Source organism: Babylonia areolata, chromosome 19 (assembly GCF_041734735.1).
Source record: "Babylonia areolata isolate BAREFJ2019XMU chromosome 19, ASM4173473v1, whole genome shotgun sequence".
Taxonomy (NCBI): Eukaryota; Metazoa; Mollusca; class Gastropoda; order Neogastropoda; family Buccinidae; genus Babylonia; species Babylonia areolata.
Window position 1 is genome coordinate 28,016,816 of NC_134894.1, and position 19,933 is coordinate 28,036,748.

At 39.4% G+C, this 19,933-nt stretch overlaps 1 protein-coding gene across 2 annotated transcripts in view; it reads right to left on the bottom strand.

Annotated features, from left to right (window-relative positions):
* Positions 1–23: 23 nt before the first annotated feature.
* Positions 24–19,933, bottom strand: part of LOC143293588 (elongator complex protein 2-like) — a 20,577-nt gene continuing 667 nt past the window's right edge. Inside the window, exons 2-20 of one of the 2 annotated variants that reach the window (XM_076604652.1) lie at positions 19,434–19,530; positions 18,943–19,025; positions 17,902–18,070; positions 16,413–16,493; positions 15,742–15,806; positions 15,197–15,263; positions 13,292–13,459; positions 12,291–12,389; positions 11,251–11,354; positions 9,985–10,107; positions 9,402–9,557; positions 8,775–8,966; positions 8,027–8,186; positions 7,071–7,201; positions 4,963–5,134; positions 3,819–3,940; positions 2,445–2,566; positions 1,946–2,056; positions 24–1,155 (exon numbers count right to left, since the gene is read on the bottom strand). In XM_076604652.1, coding sequence (XP_076460767.1) covers positions 990–1,155; positions 1,946–2,056; positions 2,445–2,566; positions 3,819–3,940; positions 4,963–5,134; positions 7,071–7,201; positions 8,027–8,186; positions 8,775–8,966; positions 9,402–9,557; positions 9,985–10,107; positions 11,251–11,354; positions 12,291–12,389; positions 13,292–13,459; positions 15,197–15,263; positions 15,742–15,806; positions 16,413–16,493; positions 17,902–18,070; positions 18,943–19,025; positions 19,434–19,530 — 2,388 coding nt within the window. In that variant the 3' untranslated portion in view covers positions 24–989. Of the gene's footprint in view, positions 1,156–1,945; positions 2,057–2,444; positions 2,567–3,818; positions 3,941–4,962; positions 5,135–7,070; positions 7,202–8,026; positions 8,187–8,774; positions 8,967–9,401; positions 9,558–9,984; positions 10,108–11,250; positions 11,364–12,290; positions 12,390–13,291; positions 13,460–15,196; positions 15,264–15,741; positions 15,807–16,412; positions 16,494–17,901; positions 18,071–18,942; positions 19,026–19,433; positions 19,531–19,933 lie in introns of both variants that reach the window. The other variant, XM_076604651.1, reaches the window with a different exon arrangement.

The window sequence follows — 19,933 nt, forward strand, 5'->3', positions numbered from 1 at the left end:
TCTGAGTATTTGTTACAAGGGAGAACATTACAAAAACACTTGAGCCCATCAGTTGCACATAATTATTTTTAATTCTTCACAAAAGTGACATCCATGATTCGTTCAGCATCCTCACAAAACTATCTTAAAATAAAAAAAAGGAGCAGGTTTTGTCCAGTTACCAGCCTTCAGCTTTGTTATCCAATTCTTGACATTGAGTTTTCCAGAGTAAACAGAAACCCAACTGAACTTTGTAGAGTGAATGTAAGCCTTAGTTTAAAAAAAGAAGTCAAAGCCTATGGACTGATCCATTTACATTACACCCCATCTGCTTTGACAAAAAAAAGAAGAAAAAAAAAAGAAAAAAGAAACATGCCTGACCTTTGCAAAAACAAAACCCAACATGCTGGTCAAGCTTTGAGTCAATCACTGGTGCAAGCTGCTGAATTCTTCATCACCAGGATTCACAGCATTTTCTGAACCATGTACACGTGAAAATGTTTCCATGAAGAAGTATCAGATATCCACACGCTAGAAATTGTTCACTGTTGTACACTGCTGGTGACATGGACTAGTGGGCACACATGCACTTACATACATCAGCATGTGTTGAAACTGTTGGATTGGTATTTCCGCTCTTCACTTCAAGCACTCCTTTGTACAATTCCCATTATTGCTGGGCCAAGGACTGGGTGCTTTGTGGGAGATGGATGCTGGAAGGTCTTTCTCTCACTCTCTTTCTCTCTCACACACATTTTTGTGAATACAGGTCTTGCACCGTCTGATCAGCTGTGAAGTAATGCGCACACATATTGGCTGCTGCATTGAGCAGATATAGATCTGTTGCAATGTTGTTTTGTTTTGCATTTTTCTTTCTCATTTTTTAGCTAAATTTATGTCGCAAGTAAAAAAAACAACAAAAAAAACCTCCAACAGTTGATCCGTGCACACATGGAAATCATGGGCAAAAAAAAAAAGAGAAAAGGACACACTGGGGAAGCCATCCACTGTTATACTGCACTACCCAGGTGAATGTTGTGGACTTTGACGCAGTGGTCAGCAGCACAGGACACAAGCTGTTGCCACTGGGCGGCCTCCTTGTCAGTCTGCTGGTGACCTGCCAGCCCCGGCACTGGTCTGAACTTCACTCGCTTCACTGTCTGCTGATGGCAATGACTGAAACAACACACATCACCTCCAGCTGTAACGACTATGATACCATCATCTTTTCTTCTTCATCTCTACAGATCTGATAGCATTCTATCTGCCTGAACTGTGTCAACTTTTATTCCAACAGATATTGTTAATACAGGTGGCATAAACCCTTAGGCTTAGGCCTGTGCTTACATAGCATTCCTTTGGTGATAATATAAGCTGGCTTTTAACAGCATGTAAGAAACAACTTTGGTACTGAAGCTATAACCAACTGTGTTACCAAGGAGGAAGGTGGCAGAAAGATTAAGATGCTAATCTACCAATATAGTGTCCATGAAGGTCTGGGTTCGAATCATGGTCTCCTTCTCTCTCTCAAGTTTGACTGGAAAATCAAACTTGAGCATCTAGTTATTTGGAGGACACAGTAAGTCGAGGTCCCGAGTGTAGCATGCACTAGGCGCACTGAAAAGAACTCGTGGCAACAAGTAGCATGCAACATAAGTGTTGTCATCTGGCAACATTCTGAAGAGGAAATCCATTGTGATAGGTGTAATTTTTTTTTATATATCTGCAGGCACTCAAGGCCTGACAAGTGTGTTTGGTTATAAAGCTGGTCAAGTATCTGCCCAGCAGATCTGGTGTAGTGTGTATGCAGTGACACCTTCAGGAGAAACTGGAAAACTGTAAATTTCAAACGTACAACTGCTGGTATGAGAGGAAAAAAGCCCTCTCTGTCACCAGCACACAGATCTATCATGTCACACTTTCACAGAAAATAGCGCACACATGTATAAAAATAGTTGCCTCTCACCTCGCATCCAAAGCAACGTTAGTCCAGGACTGTGAGTCCCCAGCTGGCTGATGTTTGCTCCATGTGTGAACAGTGACGTCCCCTCTGTCCAGTCCCATTGCCAACAAGTACCTGACCACATTAACTTGTTCAGTTTAGACAATTGTTTAGATACATGCTTCATGCTTCCAGTTTAATACTGATACTGAAACTTGTTCCATGTATAATAAAAGAATATACATACTTCATTAATACCGATGATTAACTCAATCAATTAGAAACATGAAAAACCAAACCACACAGACTCCTGTTCCTAAAAAACTATAAAACATGAAACAACAACAACAACAGAATCCTATTCATAAAGAAAACTATAAAACATGAAACAGCAACAACAACAAAATCCTGTTCCTAAAGAAAACTATTAAACAACAACAACAACAATAGAATCCTACTCCTAAAGAAAACTATGAAACAGGAAAAAACCCAAAAAACACCCACATACACAGAGAAACCTCACCTGCCACTGTCCAGCAGTGATGACGCCACATCGATGGCAGTTACAGAATCCTCCATCTCCACACTGGACACAGGCTTTGGTGGCTGGCTGTGCAGCACATCGTTCAGGTTCCATGCAAACACCTGCACCACACAGTGACTTGTTGTATACTGTCGCTCACTATACTACTACTACCACTACTAAATGGATGCTTGTTGAGTGCTTTCCTCCATAAGAGGGAACTTAAAGTATTTTACAATAAACACTGAAGACATACACAGACACGCAGTTACTTAAAAATGGAAGAAAAATAATGAAATGCATAAAACATTTCAAAGACTACGTATTACGTGATTTATTTACACACACACACACACAATCTAGAGAACATCCAACTCCCATTTTGGGTTAAAAACTGTGCACAGGGAATAATACAAAAAAAACATTAAGAAAACTATCATGAATGAATGATAATTTAGTTTGCTATATGTAATCATGCTCTTTTGAAAGCAATGCAGATTTGAATCTGGAGATAAAGAATCAAGAGATGTTGATGTGTCAATGAAAATCTAAAGAAGAGCATTACGGGACTTCATGATGCAGTGTCATGTTTCAGTCGCCGCTCTGTTCTCAGTCCCAGCAAAGCCAGTACTGTGCCGTGAAACTAAATAAGGGAAGGGACTCCCGCAAAGGCTAATGTACACAGCAAATGCCTACACCCCCAACCTCAGGGTGAAGTTAGTGCAAAGTAGGGGTGGGTACTTAAAAGGAGGTCTACAGTACCTGTGATAAGACTGCTGAGGCAGTGCATTCTATTGTGCTTGTTGTATTATCCTCTTCAGTGCCCAAGTACACACTACTTTACATATCAGTAATACAGTCTATACAGCACAACTATTAATGCAACATAACAGAATGCACTGCCTGAGCAATCCTTAACAATACCACACAGATGTCATTTTGGTAACACATGTTTGATAGCAATATCACATATAAAGAGGGTGCACAATTTGTGAGTAAGCAAGAGTGTGTATTTGTGTGCAAGTGTCTGTCATTTACATAGGTAACCAAACATTAAGAGGGCGCACATGCGTGAGTGTTTGTGTGTGTATGAGCAGAAAGCAATAGCGTGTGTTTGCACAGTCAGCGTCTGTTTCCCACATTAAGAATCCTGTATTATACCTTACATGGAGAACAACAACAACAACAAAATCACGTATGATTTCAATATCATCAACAACAACAAAATATATATAGCTATACATTATAAAAAACAACAACAACATATATTGAAAAAACCCATCCATCATCATCACTCATGCTGGGTAAAATGGAGAAGAAAAAAACAACAAAAAACAACAACAAACCAACAACAAGAACCCAGCACAACCCCACCTTTTTGTCTCTGGACGCAGTGAAGAAGAACTCCTCATCAGGACTCCAGGCACAGGCCCAGATGATTCTGGAATGGATGGACGTCTTCTTGTCCACAAAACTCACCCGGGAATATTTACCACCTGGGGGACACAACAGGCAGCCGTCATGATCATGGACTTCTTTATGTGTTCATGCTTGAGCCTTCTGCATGTAACAGTGCACCAATAATGTTGTGTCTCATGCATATGAGTGCCACTGCAAATGATAAATATCATTTTGTATTCATTTCATGGATAAGGAATTAAAATCATTCTTGGTGTGTCAAAAATCTGTTTATTTTGGGTTCATATAAAACACAAGAAATACACATCTTCATGTACTGAGAGAGAGAGAGAGAGAGAGAGAGAGAGAGAGAGAGACAGACAGACAGACAGAGACAGACAGACAGACAGAGACAGAGACAGAGAGACACACACACAGTGAGTGAGTGAGTGAGTGTGTGTGTGTGTTTGAGTGGATGTGCAGGTATGCATGTATGTGTGAGTGTGTTCACATGTGTACATGTCAGTGTCCACATGTGTGTGAAAAAACTGTAAGATGTTTCAAAAACATAAATTTTCTGAGAACACATCATGAATGTAGATGGACCAAAAGACACACAAGTACACATGCACATAATTATGTACTTTGTACTTCATGTGAACAAGCACACACTAGCATTTGAAACTTCATGTGAACAAGCACACACTAGCATTTGAAACAAACACATAAACAGAAGTACACACACAGCCCATCACCCAGCAACACACAACACGCGTAATGTATGGCACTGTCACCTTGACACACAACACACAATACATGTAACTCCATAGCACCATTGTCTTGACACACAACACATGTCACCCATGGAACCTTCACCATGACACAAAACACATGTAAATGCACAGAACATTTATCTTGACACACTACTCATGTAACCCATAACACCTTTACCTTGACACACAACACATGTAAACCGTAACACCTTTACCTTAACACACAACACAATGTGTGTAACTTCACGACATCTATATCTTGACACACAACAAACAACACACGTAACTTTACGACATCTTCACCTTGACACACAACACACAGCGTGTGTAACCCATGGCGACTTTACCTTGACAGCTGTAGAGGGACCAGGTGCGATCCCGAGACACAGCCAAAAGGAAACGACCAGAGGGAGAGAACGCCATCTGCACCACTGTCAGAGAACTGCCCTCAAGGGAAGCCACTCTCTGCCAAGTTTTGGTGTCCCACAGCATGACGCTGGCATGTTCAGCTTTCTTTGCCTGTTGACGAAGATTGGGATTCGTCACACAAGTTTCAATGTTTTATTAAAATCCACTGTGTCTGCTTTGTTCTTCTCTTATTTCTTGCTGTGTTTTTCTTTTAATTATATATATATATATATATATATATATATATATATACATACATATACATACATATACATACATATACATATATATATATGTATGTATGTATGTATATATATATAAACAATCACATACAAAAGAAAACATCAAATGTTATGCAGTGTGTGTTGTGATATTCATTTGAAAACATATTTCATAAACAAACTTACCCACACAGACGTCTTTTTTGAAATAAACACAGGAAACATGCGAAGTGTATAAATAAAGGGTCTGGTTTGAATGGGGTGGTTGTGCGTGTGTTTGTGAAGATGTGTAGGTGCAAGGGTGTGTACCAGCATACAGTTGGTGCATGCTAAATGATGCATGCATGCGTGTGTGTGTGCACGTGCATGTTTGTGTGTTTGTATGTGTGTGTGCGTGTGTGTGTGTATGCACGCATGATTTTGTGTGTCTGAATGTGTGTGTATATGATCATGTGTGCATATGTGCTAGCACATGTATATTTGTGTGTTTACGTGAGTGTGTCGAGCTTCATCTTCCACCTGTTTGTATATTGTTTTCACCTCCCCAAGACTTTCTATTTTCCTTCATTCTGACCACAGGCCCACACTCACTACAAGTTTTCTCCCCCTCCACTAGACCTTAAGTGGTGGTCTGGTCAACAGCCATACAAACAAGACGATAAACCAAGGTTCTGTGTGCAGCATGCTCTCAACGCACATAAAAAACCCCAACCCTACAGCAACAAGAGAGTTGTCCAACAACATTTCATGGTAAAATCAACTCAAATGTGCATGTGTGTGTATGCGTGTGACTGAAGCCTGGCTGAATGATACAGGGATGTGATGATCAGTGTCTAAAGGTCAGTTCTCAGTTGGCTCTACCCAGGTAAGCAGCCTTATGTGCAAATTACTGTGTTTGTAAAGTGCTTACAGTTGGGTGTATGACTGAAGACAGGCAATATATAAGTATCAATAATTGTATTCAATAGAATTTTCTTTTGTCACAACAGATTTCTATGGTTGAAATTTGGTCTGTTCTCCCCAAGGAGAGTTTGTACGTCCCTACATCATGGCAGCTTTTTTTTTTTCTGCCTGCCAGTGTTTTTGCTTACCTATCAAAATGGATTTTTCTACAAAATTTTGCCAGGGATACTGTGGATTCTTTTACATGCACCAAGTGCATGCGACATGTGGGACCTTGGCTTACTGTCTCATCCCAGTGACTAGCGTCCAGGCCACAACTCAAAGTCTAGAGGAGGGGTAGAAAATACAAGTGGGTGTGGGATTCGATCCCACGCATTCAGATTCTCTCACTTCCTGGGCAAATGTGCTACTACTAGGCCCCACTCTGTCTATCAATTTAAAAAAACAACAAAAAAACAATAATAATAATGATAACCATAATAACAGAAGTGCAGTACCGATCCCTATAACAATAATAGAGGTAATGCGTCCGCCTAGGAAGCGAGAGAATCTGAGCGCGGTGGTTTGAGTCACAGCTCAGCCACCATTATTTTCTCCCCCTCTACTAGATCTTGAGTGGTTGTCTGGATGCTAGTCATTCGGATGAGATGATAAACAGAGGTCCTGTGTGCAGCATGCACTTAGTGCACATAAAAGAACCCACGGCAACCAAAGGATTGTTCCTGGCAAAATTCTATAGAAAAATACACTTCGACAAGAAAAACAAATAAAACTGCACACAGGAAAAAATACAAAAAATGTGGGTGGCGCTGTAGTGTAGCGACGCGCTCTCCCTGGGGAGAGCAGCTGGAATTTCACACAGAGAAATCTGTTGTGATAAAAAGAAATACAAATACAAAATACAAATAACAGAAGTGCAGTACTGTGCAGGAGGAAGCCAACAGAGTGCCGGCAGGGTTGCAGGCCAGAGCGAAGACCTCATAGCCGTGACCATACAGCTTGTGCACTTCTGGCCAAAGTGTGTTCTGCACCAGGTTCTCCTCACTGGGTGGAGCTACACACACACACAGCACACACCACACACACACATCACATGCACACACACACAGCACACATCACAAACATAATTATATATGCTTACTCCAAAATCTTAAGTTCACAAATAGATGATGCAAACATCCATGAGCAAACTGAACATTTCAAGAATTTCTAGGAACACACCACAATCCTTTTTTCAACTCAATGTGATATCACCTCCCCCAGATTTTCAGACATGGCTACCATGACTGAATTTGCACTTGCAGTGAATGCACAAACTACGGTTTTCTCTTTTCTTTTTCTTTTTCGTTTCCCAGGACATACAATCTGCAGCAGTAATTCTCTGTTATGGTAGCTGATTTTTTCCTTTTTTCTGTGAGGAATACAGTTACTCTGAAATGATAGGCATGTCTGCACTAAACACAGCATTCACAGTCTGTGCCTGTCAATGGAGTTCACTAACTTATCCTGTGTTTCATGTCAGAATCTACTGAACAAGGTGTAATTATCATACCAGAAAGAAAATAACTATCAGCAGGAAGAGAGAGGCTACTCAAGGAAGCACAGAACACTGCCTTGACACACAGTGCCAAACCTTCAAGGATCTCCACAGCAGCAGCATCTTAATCCTTGAAATCTAAAATTTAAACTGAGTGATAAAAATCTGAATTTGTATTTGTTCATTATTAAAAATGATACAGTTATTCTTGCTTTTTTTTTTTTTTTTTTTTTTTTTGATAAACAGAAAGACAAAGAGAGGCAGAGAGAATAAAATGAACAATCACACAAACACACACACACACACAAGAAAGTCAAGCAACAAAAGAGCCAGTTTCCTAACCTCTGAGATTCAAGGGACTGAAGTAAGCATTGAGCTGATCATTGCCAGGGGAGGGAATCAGTCGATCATCATCCATGGAACGCTGGGAACTGTCGTAAACTGCCTTGTTCGACAAACCCAGAGATGGAACACTGGCTCCCTCTGGTAGCGAGTTCACTTCCTGGAACCAACAGCTAGACAATATGACGTTGAGAATGCGGTCTTCTAGTTTTCAATTTTCTCAACACAAGCTTTCTCCAGCTGGTTGTCTTCTTTGGAGTGTCACTTTCAAAATAATACGCAAACATGCATGCACAAATATTTCTAGAATGAGAAAAATAATGACAATCACAACAATTCATTACTTCTTACCTTAGTTAAACATGCTTCTGCATGGAACAACATTTATTTTTCAAATAAAAGTCTATATGCATGGAGTTCTTGAGCATGAACAACAGCGACAACACACTGGTACACAAACAAACACACACACACATACACACATTCTCTCACTATCTCTCTCTCTGTCTCTCGCATGCACACACACACACACACACATGCAGGATTACAAGCATACATTCCTCAACAACTCCACCGTCTCTATCTCCTGACTCACTCATCTTTCCAACCACTCCCCACATTTTTTTTTTCCTGTGAAACAATAGTAACATCCCTTAAAGTGGAAAGACATCAAACCAAAGACTACTACAAAGGACCACACAGCTTCTCATAGCAGTCTACAGCCCCAAAGCAATTCAACGATTTCTACCTCTTCATTTATCACAGTTTTCAGGTCCAGCCCACAGATGGTGGAGAGGTTTTCGATGAAGTTGCGAGGGGCACGGAAGGCGCGGGTCACCTTCTCGTCACCAGCTGACGCAAACGTGAAGCGGTCAATCATGGTCAGGCACTGCATGTCGTAGCCGTGCACCTGTGGCCGGGCTATCTCGTACCATCCCACCTGTTCCATGACCATCACACAGCTAGAATGAGTTGGCGTTTATTATGATTTCTGTGTGTTTAAAACACAACACAATACAGTACAAGACAACACAAGTCAATATAACACAACACAATACAATACAACACTATACAACACAATACAGCACAACACAACACAATACCATACAGCACAAGTCAATACAACATAACACAACACAATACAACACATGACAACAAAAGTCAACACAACACAATACAATACAACACTGTACAACAGAAGTCAATACAACACAAAAAAACAAAAAAACAGGACAACACAAGTCAATACAACACAATATGACACAATACAACATAAGTGAATACAACACACTGCAGCACAACAAAATACAACAAAACACAATACAACACAACACGATATAACACAACACAGCACAACACAAAGTGGCAGACTCACATATTCCCCATCCTTCACCCAGGGAGCATGGAGGCGGGTGGTCTGGTCCACACTGGCCGACAGCACAAAGTTGCCTCCCCCTCTGTCCCAGTCCACGTCCACCACACTGCCGAAATGACCGCCACCTGTCACAGCTGGCTCCCACATTCCTGTGTCCTGGGTATCCGAGGAAAATACAGCAGCAAAATATGACCATTACGTATACTGCATTTGGGGGAGCTTTCAGTTCCTCGGATGTACAAACCTGGAATTCACTACCTTTTACATTCATTCAGTCTGTCCCTATCCCCTCACTCACATATTTTTGAAGAAATGTCTTCTTAAAACATTCCTTTACGAGCAGTTTCTACATAATGAAGGCACTCATTTCCATATCTGTATTTTATGGATCCACATTTATTTCGTCCACCTTTTATTTTCTTTGTGCAAACACACCACACACACACAGAGCAGCTTAGGTCACTGGAACATCCACCCATATATTGGACATAATCCACTGACACTAGAAACTGAACTGGCGAAAGTACAATCATCATACAAAACAAAATGAATGGAAATGTCATGTTTGACAATGCAGTTGTACCTTGTTGTGGATCCATTGATGCAGAGCACCGTGATATCCATGAGCCAGAATGGAGTCACCCTGAGGACTGAACAGACCTCCGAACAGACCCAGTGTGTTGCCACCCACCTCACCCACACGAACCTGCACAAAACACAGTCATATTGTGACGGTTCATGTGAGCTACTTGTGGAGGAATGTCAGTTACCATACACTTATTGTTATCATTCTTACGGTAACGGTTTATGTGAGCTACTTGTGGAGGAATGTCAGAGTTATCATACACTTATTGTTATCATTCTTACGGTAACAGTTTATGTGAGCTATTTGTGGAGGAATGTCAGAGTTATCATACACTTATTATTATCATTCATACTGAGATAGTTCATGTGAGCTTCTTGTGGAGGAATGTCAGAGTTACCACTTATCACATGGAGGAATGTCACAGCTATCATATACACTTATCATTACGATGCATATTGTGACGGTTCATGTGAGCTACTTGTGGAGGAATGTCACAGCTATCATATACACTTATCATTACGATGCATATTGTGACGGTTCATGTGAGCTACTTGTGGAGGCAAGTCAGAGTTATCATACACTTACTGTTATCACTCATGTTGAAACGGTTCATGTGAGCTTCTTGTGGAGGAATGTTAGAGTTACCAGACACTTACTGTTATCATTCATATTGTAATGCTTCATGTGAGCTACTTGTGAAGGAAAGTCAGTTATCATACACTTATTACTATTATTCATATTGTGACGGTTCATGTGAGCTGCTTGTGAAGTCATGTCAGAGTTTTCATACACTTATTGTTATCATTCATATTGTAATGGTTCATGTGCCCTATTTGTATTTATTATCATAATAATGTGTGTGAAAAGAATGAAGTGATGAATACCATACGAACACCCAGATGGATTTATGCAAAAGATGTTTTAAGTGAAATTATCACTCCCACATACCTGTCCACTGGGTGGTTGTAAAGGAAATTTTCTTCCTAAAATTACGTTTAAGTAACACACTTACCGTGACCCACCAGTGCAGACTCCGGCAGGGGTCTGATTTCTGTCCTGTGCAAACTACTATCCCCCTATGCAGAGAAAACGAAAGTAGCTACAGCTGATAACCTCCCGAAGTAGGTTACCTCCCCTTTGCATCCCTGACTAGCGCCCTCTTTTGGTAATGATAATTAAAAACATATAATCAGGAGTGTTTAAGTTGGTACTAATTAATTCAGGGTTCTGCAAAACACTGGAGAAAAACAGTTTGAGTCCTACCTGTTCCACCCACACCCCATCGCTGTCGTCAGGACTCCAGATGATCATGGTCTTGTCCATGCTGGCTGACAGCAAACACAGGGGCTGTCTCCCCTTTCCTTTGTCTGCACACACTGTATTGTGAGCATGTCATGTGTGAGCCATTTTGAGGTTGTGAAGGGATGTGTGTGTGTGTGTCTGGGTGGATGTGTGCGTTTGTGTGTGTGTGTGAGTGTGTGTGTCCAAGCTGACTTAAGCAAACACAGGGGCTGTCTCCCCTCTCCTTTGTCTGCACACAGTGTATTGTGAGCATGTCATGTGTGAGTCATCTACAGAATGTGAAGGAATGTGTGTGTGTGTGTGTGTGTGTGTGTCTGTGTGTGTGTGGTAGGCTCTCAAGGCCTGACCAGTGTGTTGGGTTTATGTATAGATCAAGCATATGCAGTATTTTTTGGTTTTTGTTTTAAAGCAGGTATGGTGTTGCATATATGGATCAGTCTGCATGCTTTTACAGCTCCTTGAAACTGAAACTGTGAGTGTCTAAGTTGTGCGTGCATACCTCTGTGCGTGTGTTGTGTGTGTGTGTGTGTGTGTATGTGTTGTGTGTGTTGTGTGTGTGTGTGTGTGTGTGTGTGTGTGCATGCTTGCATGTGTGCAAATGTGAAAGCAAGTGTTTGTGTGTGCAAGCATATTGTGTGTGCACATGTGTAAGGATGTGCTCATAATTTCATGCACAAATTTTAATATGTGAACAATTCATGAATATTTATCTTGATGGATTTCATCAACATACAGTTTTATAGTCAATGTCAGGTTGTGTTTGCAAGTGTAAAAAGGATGATATATCTATTAATGCATATATAAAGTAAGTCATCATTTTTTGGACATGTTTGCATGTGTACAAGAGGGATAAATCTGTGAATACACATATATAAGTTATTACTTTTTCCCTTAAAAACAACAACAAAAAACTGCAAACCAAAATGGGGGAGAGCATTAACAGTGGAAACATATGAAGCACGAAACAAAAAGAAGTTAGAAACATGGCAAGGCAAGCTGACCATTTCTCAGAGGTGGCTGCCAGCGAACACTGTAGACCCATCCCTCGTGGCCGCTGAGCACTGACTCCAACATGACTGCAAAATACTGTTTTTCCCCTTCTGCACACACACACACACACACACACACACACACACACACACACATAGTAGTAAAACAAATACACTTACGGGCAGATAAAGAAAAAATGTATGGGTGGCACTGCACAATGGTGACGTCCTCTCCCCAGGGAGAGTAGGCCAAATTTCACACAGAGAAATCTCTTGTGACAAAGAGTAATACAATACAAATTACAATATTCGATAAGGTACAATACATTACAATACAGTCAATAAAATTCCACATAATGCAATGCAATGCAACACACACACACACACACACAAACAGAACAGCATGCATGTTTAGTAGTAGTAACTCTTGTCTACCTTGCAAGATAATGAATTGTGCCTGCTGGTGTTAACACTTTGCTCATTCAAAAGTTCTTTTGAGGTGCTTAACCCACAGACACCCATCTTAAAAACCAGCAGATGTGAAAAACATTGCAATCAGATGTTGAAAATTATTAAAAATTGTGTTCATGATCTTGGAAATGTGTGTTTGTTGAAGATGTTACAAATATCAGTATCGGTGATCATTCCCTCCTTTCTAGAACCATTCTCAGTACTAGGAAGTCATCTTAATAAGTAAACAGATTTCTTCAGTCCTTCCCACAATGACAGGTTTGTTTTTAACCCCTTTAAATTCAATACTGGTCATTTATTAAAAAAGCAATTATAAAAAATCATGGTAGACCAGCAGAATGAAAAACTACAAAGTACACACTAAGAAAGAAAAACTACAAAGTACAAGACATGAAATACAAACACACACACACATACACACACACATTCTTAACTCACACACACACACACATTCATCTGCACACACACTACATTCTTCACTCACGCAAATGATACCCCCTACACAAAACAACAACAACAAAAAAACCCACTGACAAACTCACCAGCAGAAAGGTAAGAAAAAGTCTTTTCCTTCATCTTGATGTCTTCTTCAGGCGGAAGGTCACTGATGGCGATGACAGCAGCGCCAGTGTCTGTGGATCGTTTGGACAGGCGCCAGAGTCGTATCAAACTGTCCTGCCCACAGCTGGCCAGCAGGACATCCCCACTGTCTGCACACACATGCACATTCACGTGTCACCACACACTGGCTGATATATCCAAGCAATGCGCACATATACATGTACATGTAGGTCCACGAGTGTCGTCACACACTGGCTAGTATATCCAAGCAATGCGCACATATACATGTCTGCCTATGTACATGTACGTCCACGAGTGTCATCACACATTGGCTGGTATATCCTAATAGTGCGCACATACACATGTCTGCTCATGTGAATGGTTTGCACACAGTGGTGGCCTAGTGGTCATGCAACTAACTAGAAAGTCAGTGTCCTCAGGTTCAGGTCCCATACACAGTCCAGGATTTTCACTCCCCCCCTCCACTAGACCTTGAGTGGTGGTCTGGATGCTAGTCATTTGGATGAGACAATAAATATACTGAGGTCTTGTGTGTAGCATGCACATAGTGCATGTAAAAGAACCCATGGCAACAAGAGTGTTATCCCTGGCAAAATTTTGTAGTCAAATCCACTCTAATGTGTGTGTGTGCGTGTATGTGTGTGCGCATGCGTGTGTTTGTGCAAGGCAAGGTCTGATTAAAATGATATAGTAAACGAATAATGAATGCCTTAAGGCAGCTCTCATTCAGCTCTACCCAGGTAGACAATCTGCTGTGCAAATGACTCCATGTTTGCAAGGTTCTTAGAGGCTGGTCATTGACTGGGGATAGGTGCTATATAAGCATCCATATAAATCAAGGTTGGGGTACAGCCTACAGGTCATCAACAAGAGACCTCTCTGGTCCCCTATCCTATGCCTTTGCCTGGATCCATGTAAGGCTTAATCACCCAAAGGGGTGCTATATCACTTTACACATGCTGGCTGAGATATACCGAAACTATGTGCATGCATACATGTCCACAAATGTTAATGGTTTGCGCACCAATCGAAATGTTAACACTCTACACAGATGCAGAGGAGAATGAGAAACAAGTCTATACACTTAACTCATTCAATGCTCTGTCTTTGAAATTTGTTTCATTAAAATGGTTTCCACCTTCCTGCGTATGTATAAAACACAAGGAAAGAGAACTAACTTATTTTTATTTCTGGCTGTGTCCAAACACATCAATTTTGAGGAAAAAACTGTTATTTCAATATATTTTCTGCTTTTTTGCCATATCAATATGACAGGGAAGCCTGCTGAAGCTGTGAACTGCCTAGGGTTCAGTGGGTTAAGCATGCACACATTCCATGTCAGTCATACATTATTATACAAATGCTACAGGTACCACCATTGAAAAAAAAAAAGGAAAAGAGAAACACAGTTACTTCCCTTGCACAGTTGACTGTAAGACAGTTCTGCTTTTCTTCCAACATAATGCACATCAGTGCTGAGCCACAGATATTTTGAGTTGCAACTGGTATTAAAACATTAACACAAAACAAATGTTCCTGAACTATGACACAGAAAGAGATGTAAGTAATAGTTAAAAAAAAAATTTAAAGACACATACACATACAAAAGAAGAAACAAGCAGACATTTTGTATTTGATAAAAAAAATAAAATACAATAAAGCAGAAATATGTATAAACGATATTGCTCTCATCAGACTGAATCATGTTAGTACAGTATTCAATAATATCAAAATCATGCTTCTGTACAAAACACAAGCAAAACAAAACAAAACAATCAAAGAAAAAAGAAACTCCCACCAGTCTCTAAATGGAAAGAAACAAAACAAAAAAAGGTAAGGAGGAATGAAAAAAAAACAAGACCTACCATCTGCTGTAAGATGAACACCTCTCACCCAGTCTTCATGGCCCAGCAGTGTCATTACTTGTACAAACTGAAACAAAGTACTTTTTTTTTTTCCCCCTTTTCAACCGTACTGATGGGCCAAGCCATAAATACAGGTTCAAATTGCTGATGACAACCTGTGATAACTGTCTCTCACTATCTCTCCTATCAATCTTAAATGAGCCAGAGGCCTTTACAATCTAAACCTGAGTCAGTGTCATTGTCTCTTATCCATCTGTGTGTGTGTGTGTGTGTGTGTGTGTGATCAGGCATGTCTTTCTGCACAAAGACATTTTCCCCCTTCTTCCTTCATATACACATGTGTACTGTTTGCAGTGGATGTAGATTAAAAAGGACAAAGCACATATGGATGCATACATGTGTGCTAATGTGCATGTGCAGGAACACACACAAATATGTTTAAGTTCATGCAAATGCACATATTATCTCACAAACACACACCAACACACACACAAAAGGAACCATATGCAACCCCCACCCTCTAACTCCAACACACACTCACTCACCTGTTCCTGCTGCATGACAAACAGATGAACCTTGTGGTCATCAGCTCCACAAGCCAACATGGGCACTGTAACACAAACATTGCTCATCACTTTAAACATCTCACGAATATAGAGTAATGTACTACAGAACTACAATGTAAAAGGATCACCAACACAACTCATAATGATCCTTTATCTGTTATGTAGTACAGAAAAACTACAGGGAACAAGTTTTATCAAAATAATATATAACAGAAAAAAAGATGAGAAAAAAAACAAGATGTCTAAGCAGTCAGAAATCACAGTGCAATGGTATATTGTACGATGCAACTGCTTTTTGATGTATTATCAAAATATTGTATTCATTCAACAAAATGTCTATAGATGCTTTACACTATTTTGGCTCTTTTTGTTCTTCATCCTCTTTTCAGTCTTCACTCAAAGTATTTGTCCTGCATTTAAGTACCTGTTAACTGAAAGGACAGGAATCAGAACACTGGCAGAGTCTGCACCAGACCAGAGGGTCATGGTTAGTATGTGTAATTAAATGCCAGCTGTTGCCCTTCATATTCCTGGCCTTCAGACGCAATAACTTCCAAGCTCTATTCTGTTTCAGCACTGAAATAAAATCTACAAACTTTACACGAAGAAATGCAGAAAATAAAAGATTATGCATCATCTATAAGTCTCACCTTGTGATCCTGGAATCAGTATCAGAGAAAGATCCAGTGCAAAACCGGTGCCAAAGGTCAAGGTTTGCACTTCTGTCACATCTGAAATGCAGTGGAAATTTACATCACACGCACACACATACACACACACAGAGTCATGACTCTGAATGTTGCATTAAATCAAAACTTCTAAATAGCATAACATATCATATTATACATATTTTTCAAGGTAGTTAACAGAAATATGTCGGTCATAATTTTAAATTTCCTCTGACAATCTGGTGCACTTTTAAATAACCAGAAAAGCCAAATAAGCCATCATTATAACATTTATTGCTGAGTATGCATGGAAGTATTCAACATGGTATGATACAACTTCATCAGAACAATTTTATTTGAATTGTTGATCACAATAACTTCCTTAATTTGACTTCCTTCCTCAAAGTCATCATCATCAATTTCATTTTTTCTTTAACAAATTTAGTTATCATATAATATCATCCTGAAATCACTTCTGAATTTTCTTCAAAGTGAGTGTGAGCATCAAAGTCAAAGTCAAAAATGTTTTAATGTCAGGCCTCTGGCTCATAACATGAGTGATGGCATGAGCTGTATACAAAGGAATGTTTACATTTTGAAGCTTGCATCTGTACATTCAATGCTTTGTGAACAAAACTAGACAGCTTAACTAAAACAGATTCATTAGTACTAGACATAAGTAAGCAGAATTTAAATATAGATGGATTTTGATAATACTTTGGCTGAATAAATTCATTTCTTATTTCAGTATACTTAGGACATATAAGCAAAAAGTGAAGTTCCAATTCCAGCATGTTTTTGCAAAAAGGGCACCATTTGTATTTGTCAAGGCTAGATTTATAATGAAGTAAAAAAAAAAAAAATTTTTTTTTAAAGTGAATTTAGGGGTGGCATACCAACTCTAAATCTTGAAAATGTTTTACTTGTTGAACAATCTCAATAAGATACAAATAGGGCTGATTGTTAGGGTATGTTTGAACTGAGAGTAAACCTGATAGAAATCATGGGACTGCAGTGAATCATGCCAACTTTGAGCACAGCAGTCTATTAGCCTTTCTTGAATTCCCTAATGAAGACATTGATTAATATTACCGACACACTGTGCTTCCCCAAACCATGTTTAAGATATTACAAACTTTACACACCCATTAAATACAGTATTGATTTTGTAAAGACAGGAGCAAGTTATACACCTTTTTGGGATATCTGTTTTCAGTCATATGAATGAGCTGAAGCCAAAACTTTATTGAGTGTGAGTGTGAGTGTCTGTGAATGTGTGTGTGGGAGGGTGTGTGGTGTGTGTGTGTGTGTGAGCGCACACTGCTTGCATGTGTGTGTGCATGTGTGTGCTGTATGTTGTGTGTGTGTGTGTGTGTGTGTGTGGGGGGGGGGGGTTGAGTATGTGCTTTAATATATCTGGATATATATCCAGAACAAACAACAACAACAACAACAAAAATCTTTAACTCACCACTACAACCGTAATTTCTCTTCCAGACTTTGACAGTAGAGTCAGAAGAAGCAGTGACAAACACTGTCTCTGGCGTTTGCTCTGTGGGTTCTGAATCCCTGCTGAGAGATAACCCTGATGCCACCGTGACAGAACTTGTGTGGCCTTTCAGAATAGCTGTCTGTCTGGACTGTGTGGGGGGGAAAAAGAGATAGGAAAGATAATATTCATTTAAATTTTATGTATACCTACTGTGTAAATCTATATAATACATGTGTATCAATATACATATATGGTTTTTGGTACTGTGTGTAACACTGATGTCAAATGTTATGCAGAATAACATATTTTCTGTAAAGGACCCTGAGCGGTTTTCTGGATAGAGTGGTATAAGTATCAATTACCTTTACTATTATTTCGTGTCTCTCGTTTCAACAGGAAAACATATACAGGAACAGACAGTGTATTCCTGTATATAACAAATATCAAACATTACATTGTTCTTTCAGCAGCATGATACTCGTCAGTGCACTTGCTCATACCATTTTGATAATTTGCCAGTGTTAAAAACATGTAACTGTTTATTTGTCATATGACACTTTTTGTGCATTGTCACTGATGCCAGTCTACATGATCATCTTCAGTTCTGAACATAACCTCAAAAGGTCAACTCACAAAACACAAAAATGGTATTTTAAGTAATGTGACAACAATAGCACCAACAATAACATTAATGATTGATATATATATGCTTCACTGAATAATAAATAATGAACTGAATCAATCTGTTGCACTCAACTTCCTGTATTACTTAGTTTAGACACACACACACACACACACATATATATATATTAGACCTTCTTCACAATAAATTTTGGTTACTGTCTGCTAGTGTCAATTGACATGATATAAGAAACAAGTTCTATGCTTTGGAATTAATATCGCAGAAACTGATTATCAATAACTCTAAACTCTGTGTGTATGTTGAGGAGGGGGAGGTGGCAGTGGTGGTGGTGTCTGTATTTGTGTGTATATATGTGCCTTAGTTTTAACTAAGCATACCTGTTGACTATGGCAGTCATAGTGCCACAGTATAGCTGTTTTGTCAACTGAACAAGATATCAGCTCCTTTTCTTCATTTGAACCTGAAAAAGAATCAGAACAATATATATACAAACACAAAATAATTTGTTTTTGACAATGATAGAATAGTGCTTATCGCATTACTAAAATTCACAGTATTCGTTATTACTACAGAGGATTTATATTGATGACATGAACTTTTCTTGTTGTATACATACAGTAACACTGATATAAATGTAAAAATACTACATTAAATAATAATTAATAATCTTAGACATTGAAATAGTGATTTGCCAACACAGAAATTTGTTATTTGGGATGATGTAGATTTATTTATGTTTGCGCATGTCAGTGCTTATAATCACATACTTTATTACAAAAGCATAATTTTACATGTCATTGTTCACAGAAACAATAAGAATAAAATGATAGTTGATAACAATACACTGATATTTTCTTATATCACTCACCACTGTTAGCATTACTTGGGATCCATCGAGCACAGTTCACTCTGTCAGTATGAGCAGTGAGCATACACAAAGCCCCTGCAGCCTTGCCACTGATACCCTGACCAAGGAAAACAAACAAAAACAGGTTTTGGTATGGCCACATCATTAATCATTTCAATAAATATTTACCTTTCATGACCTATAAATGTTTTAAAATATTTTATTGTCTATATGGGCTGGTGGGCAGCTTGATACTCCCCTGTATCCGACTTCTCTGTGTGTATGTACATTAAATGTGTGTGTGTGTGTGTGTGTGTGTGTGTGTGTGTGTGTGTGTGTGTGTGTGTTTGCAAGTATTTTGTTGAGGAAAAACAATTCTTAAGCTGTATTCAACTGTCTTTTAAACTCTGACAAGGGGAGCATAGGGCTGGGGGAGTATTGACATGAGGGAGTATCGACATACTCCTGTGGGCAGAGATTAGAAAAGTTGGTGGGAAGAAAGGGTGGGGACAGAGAGGAGG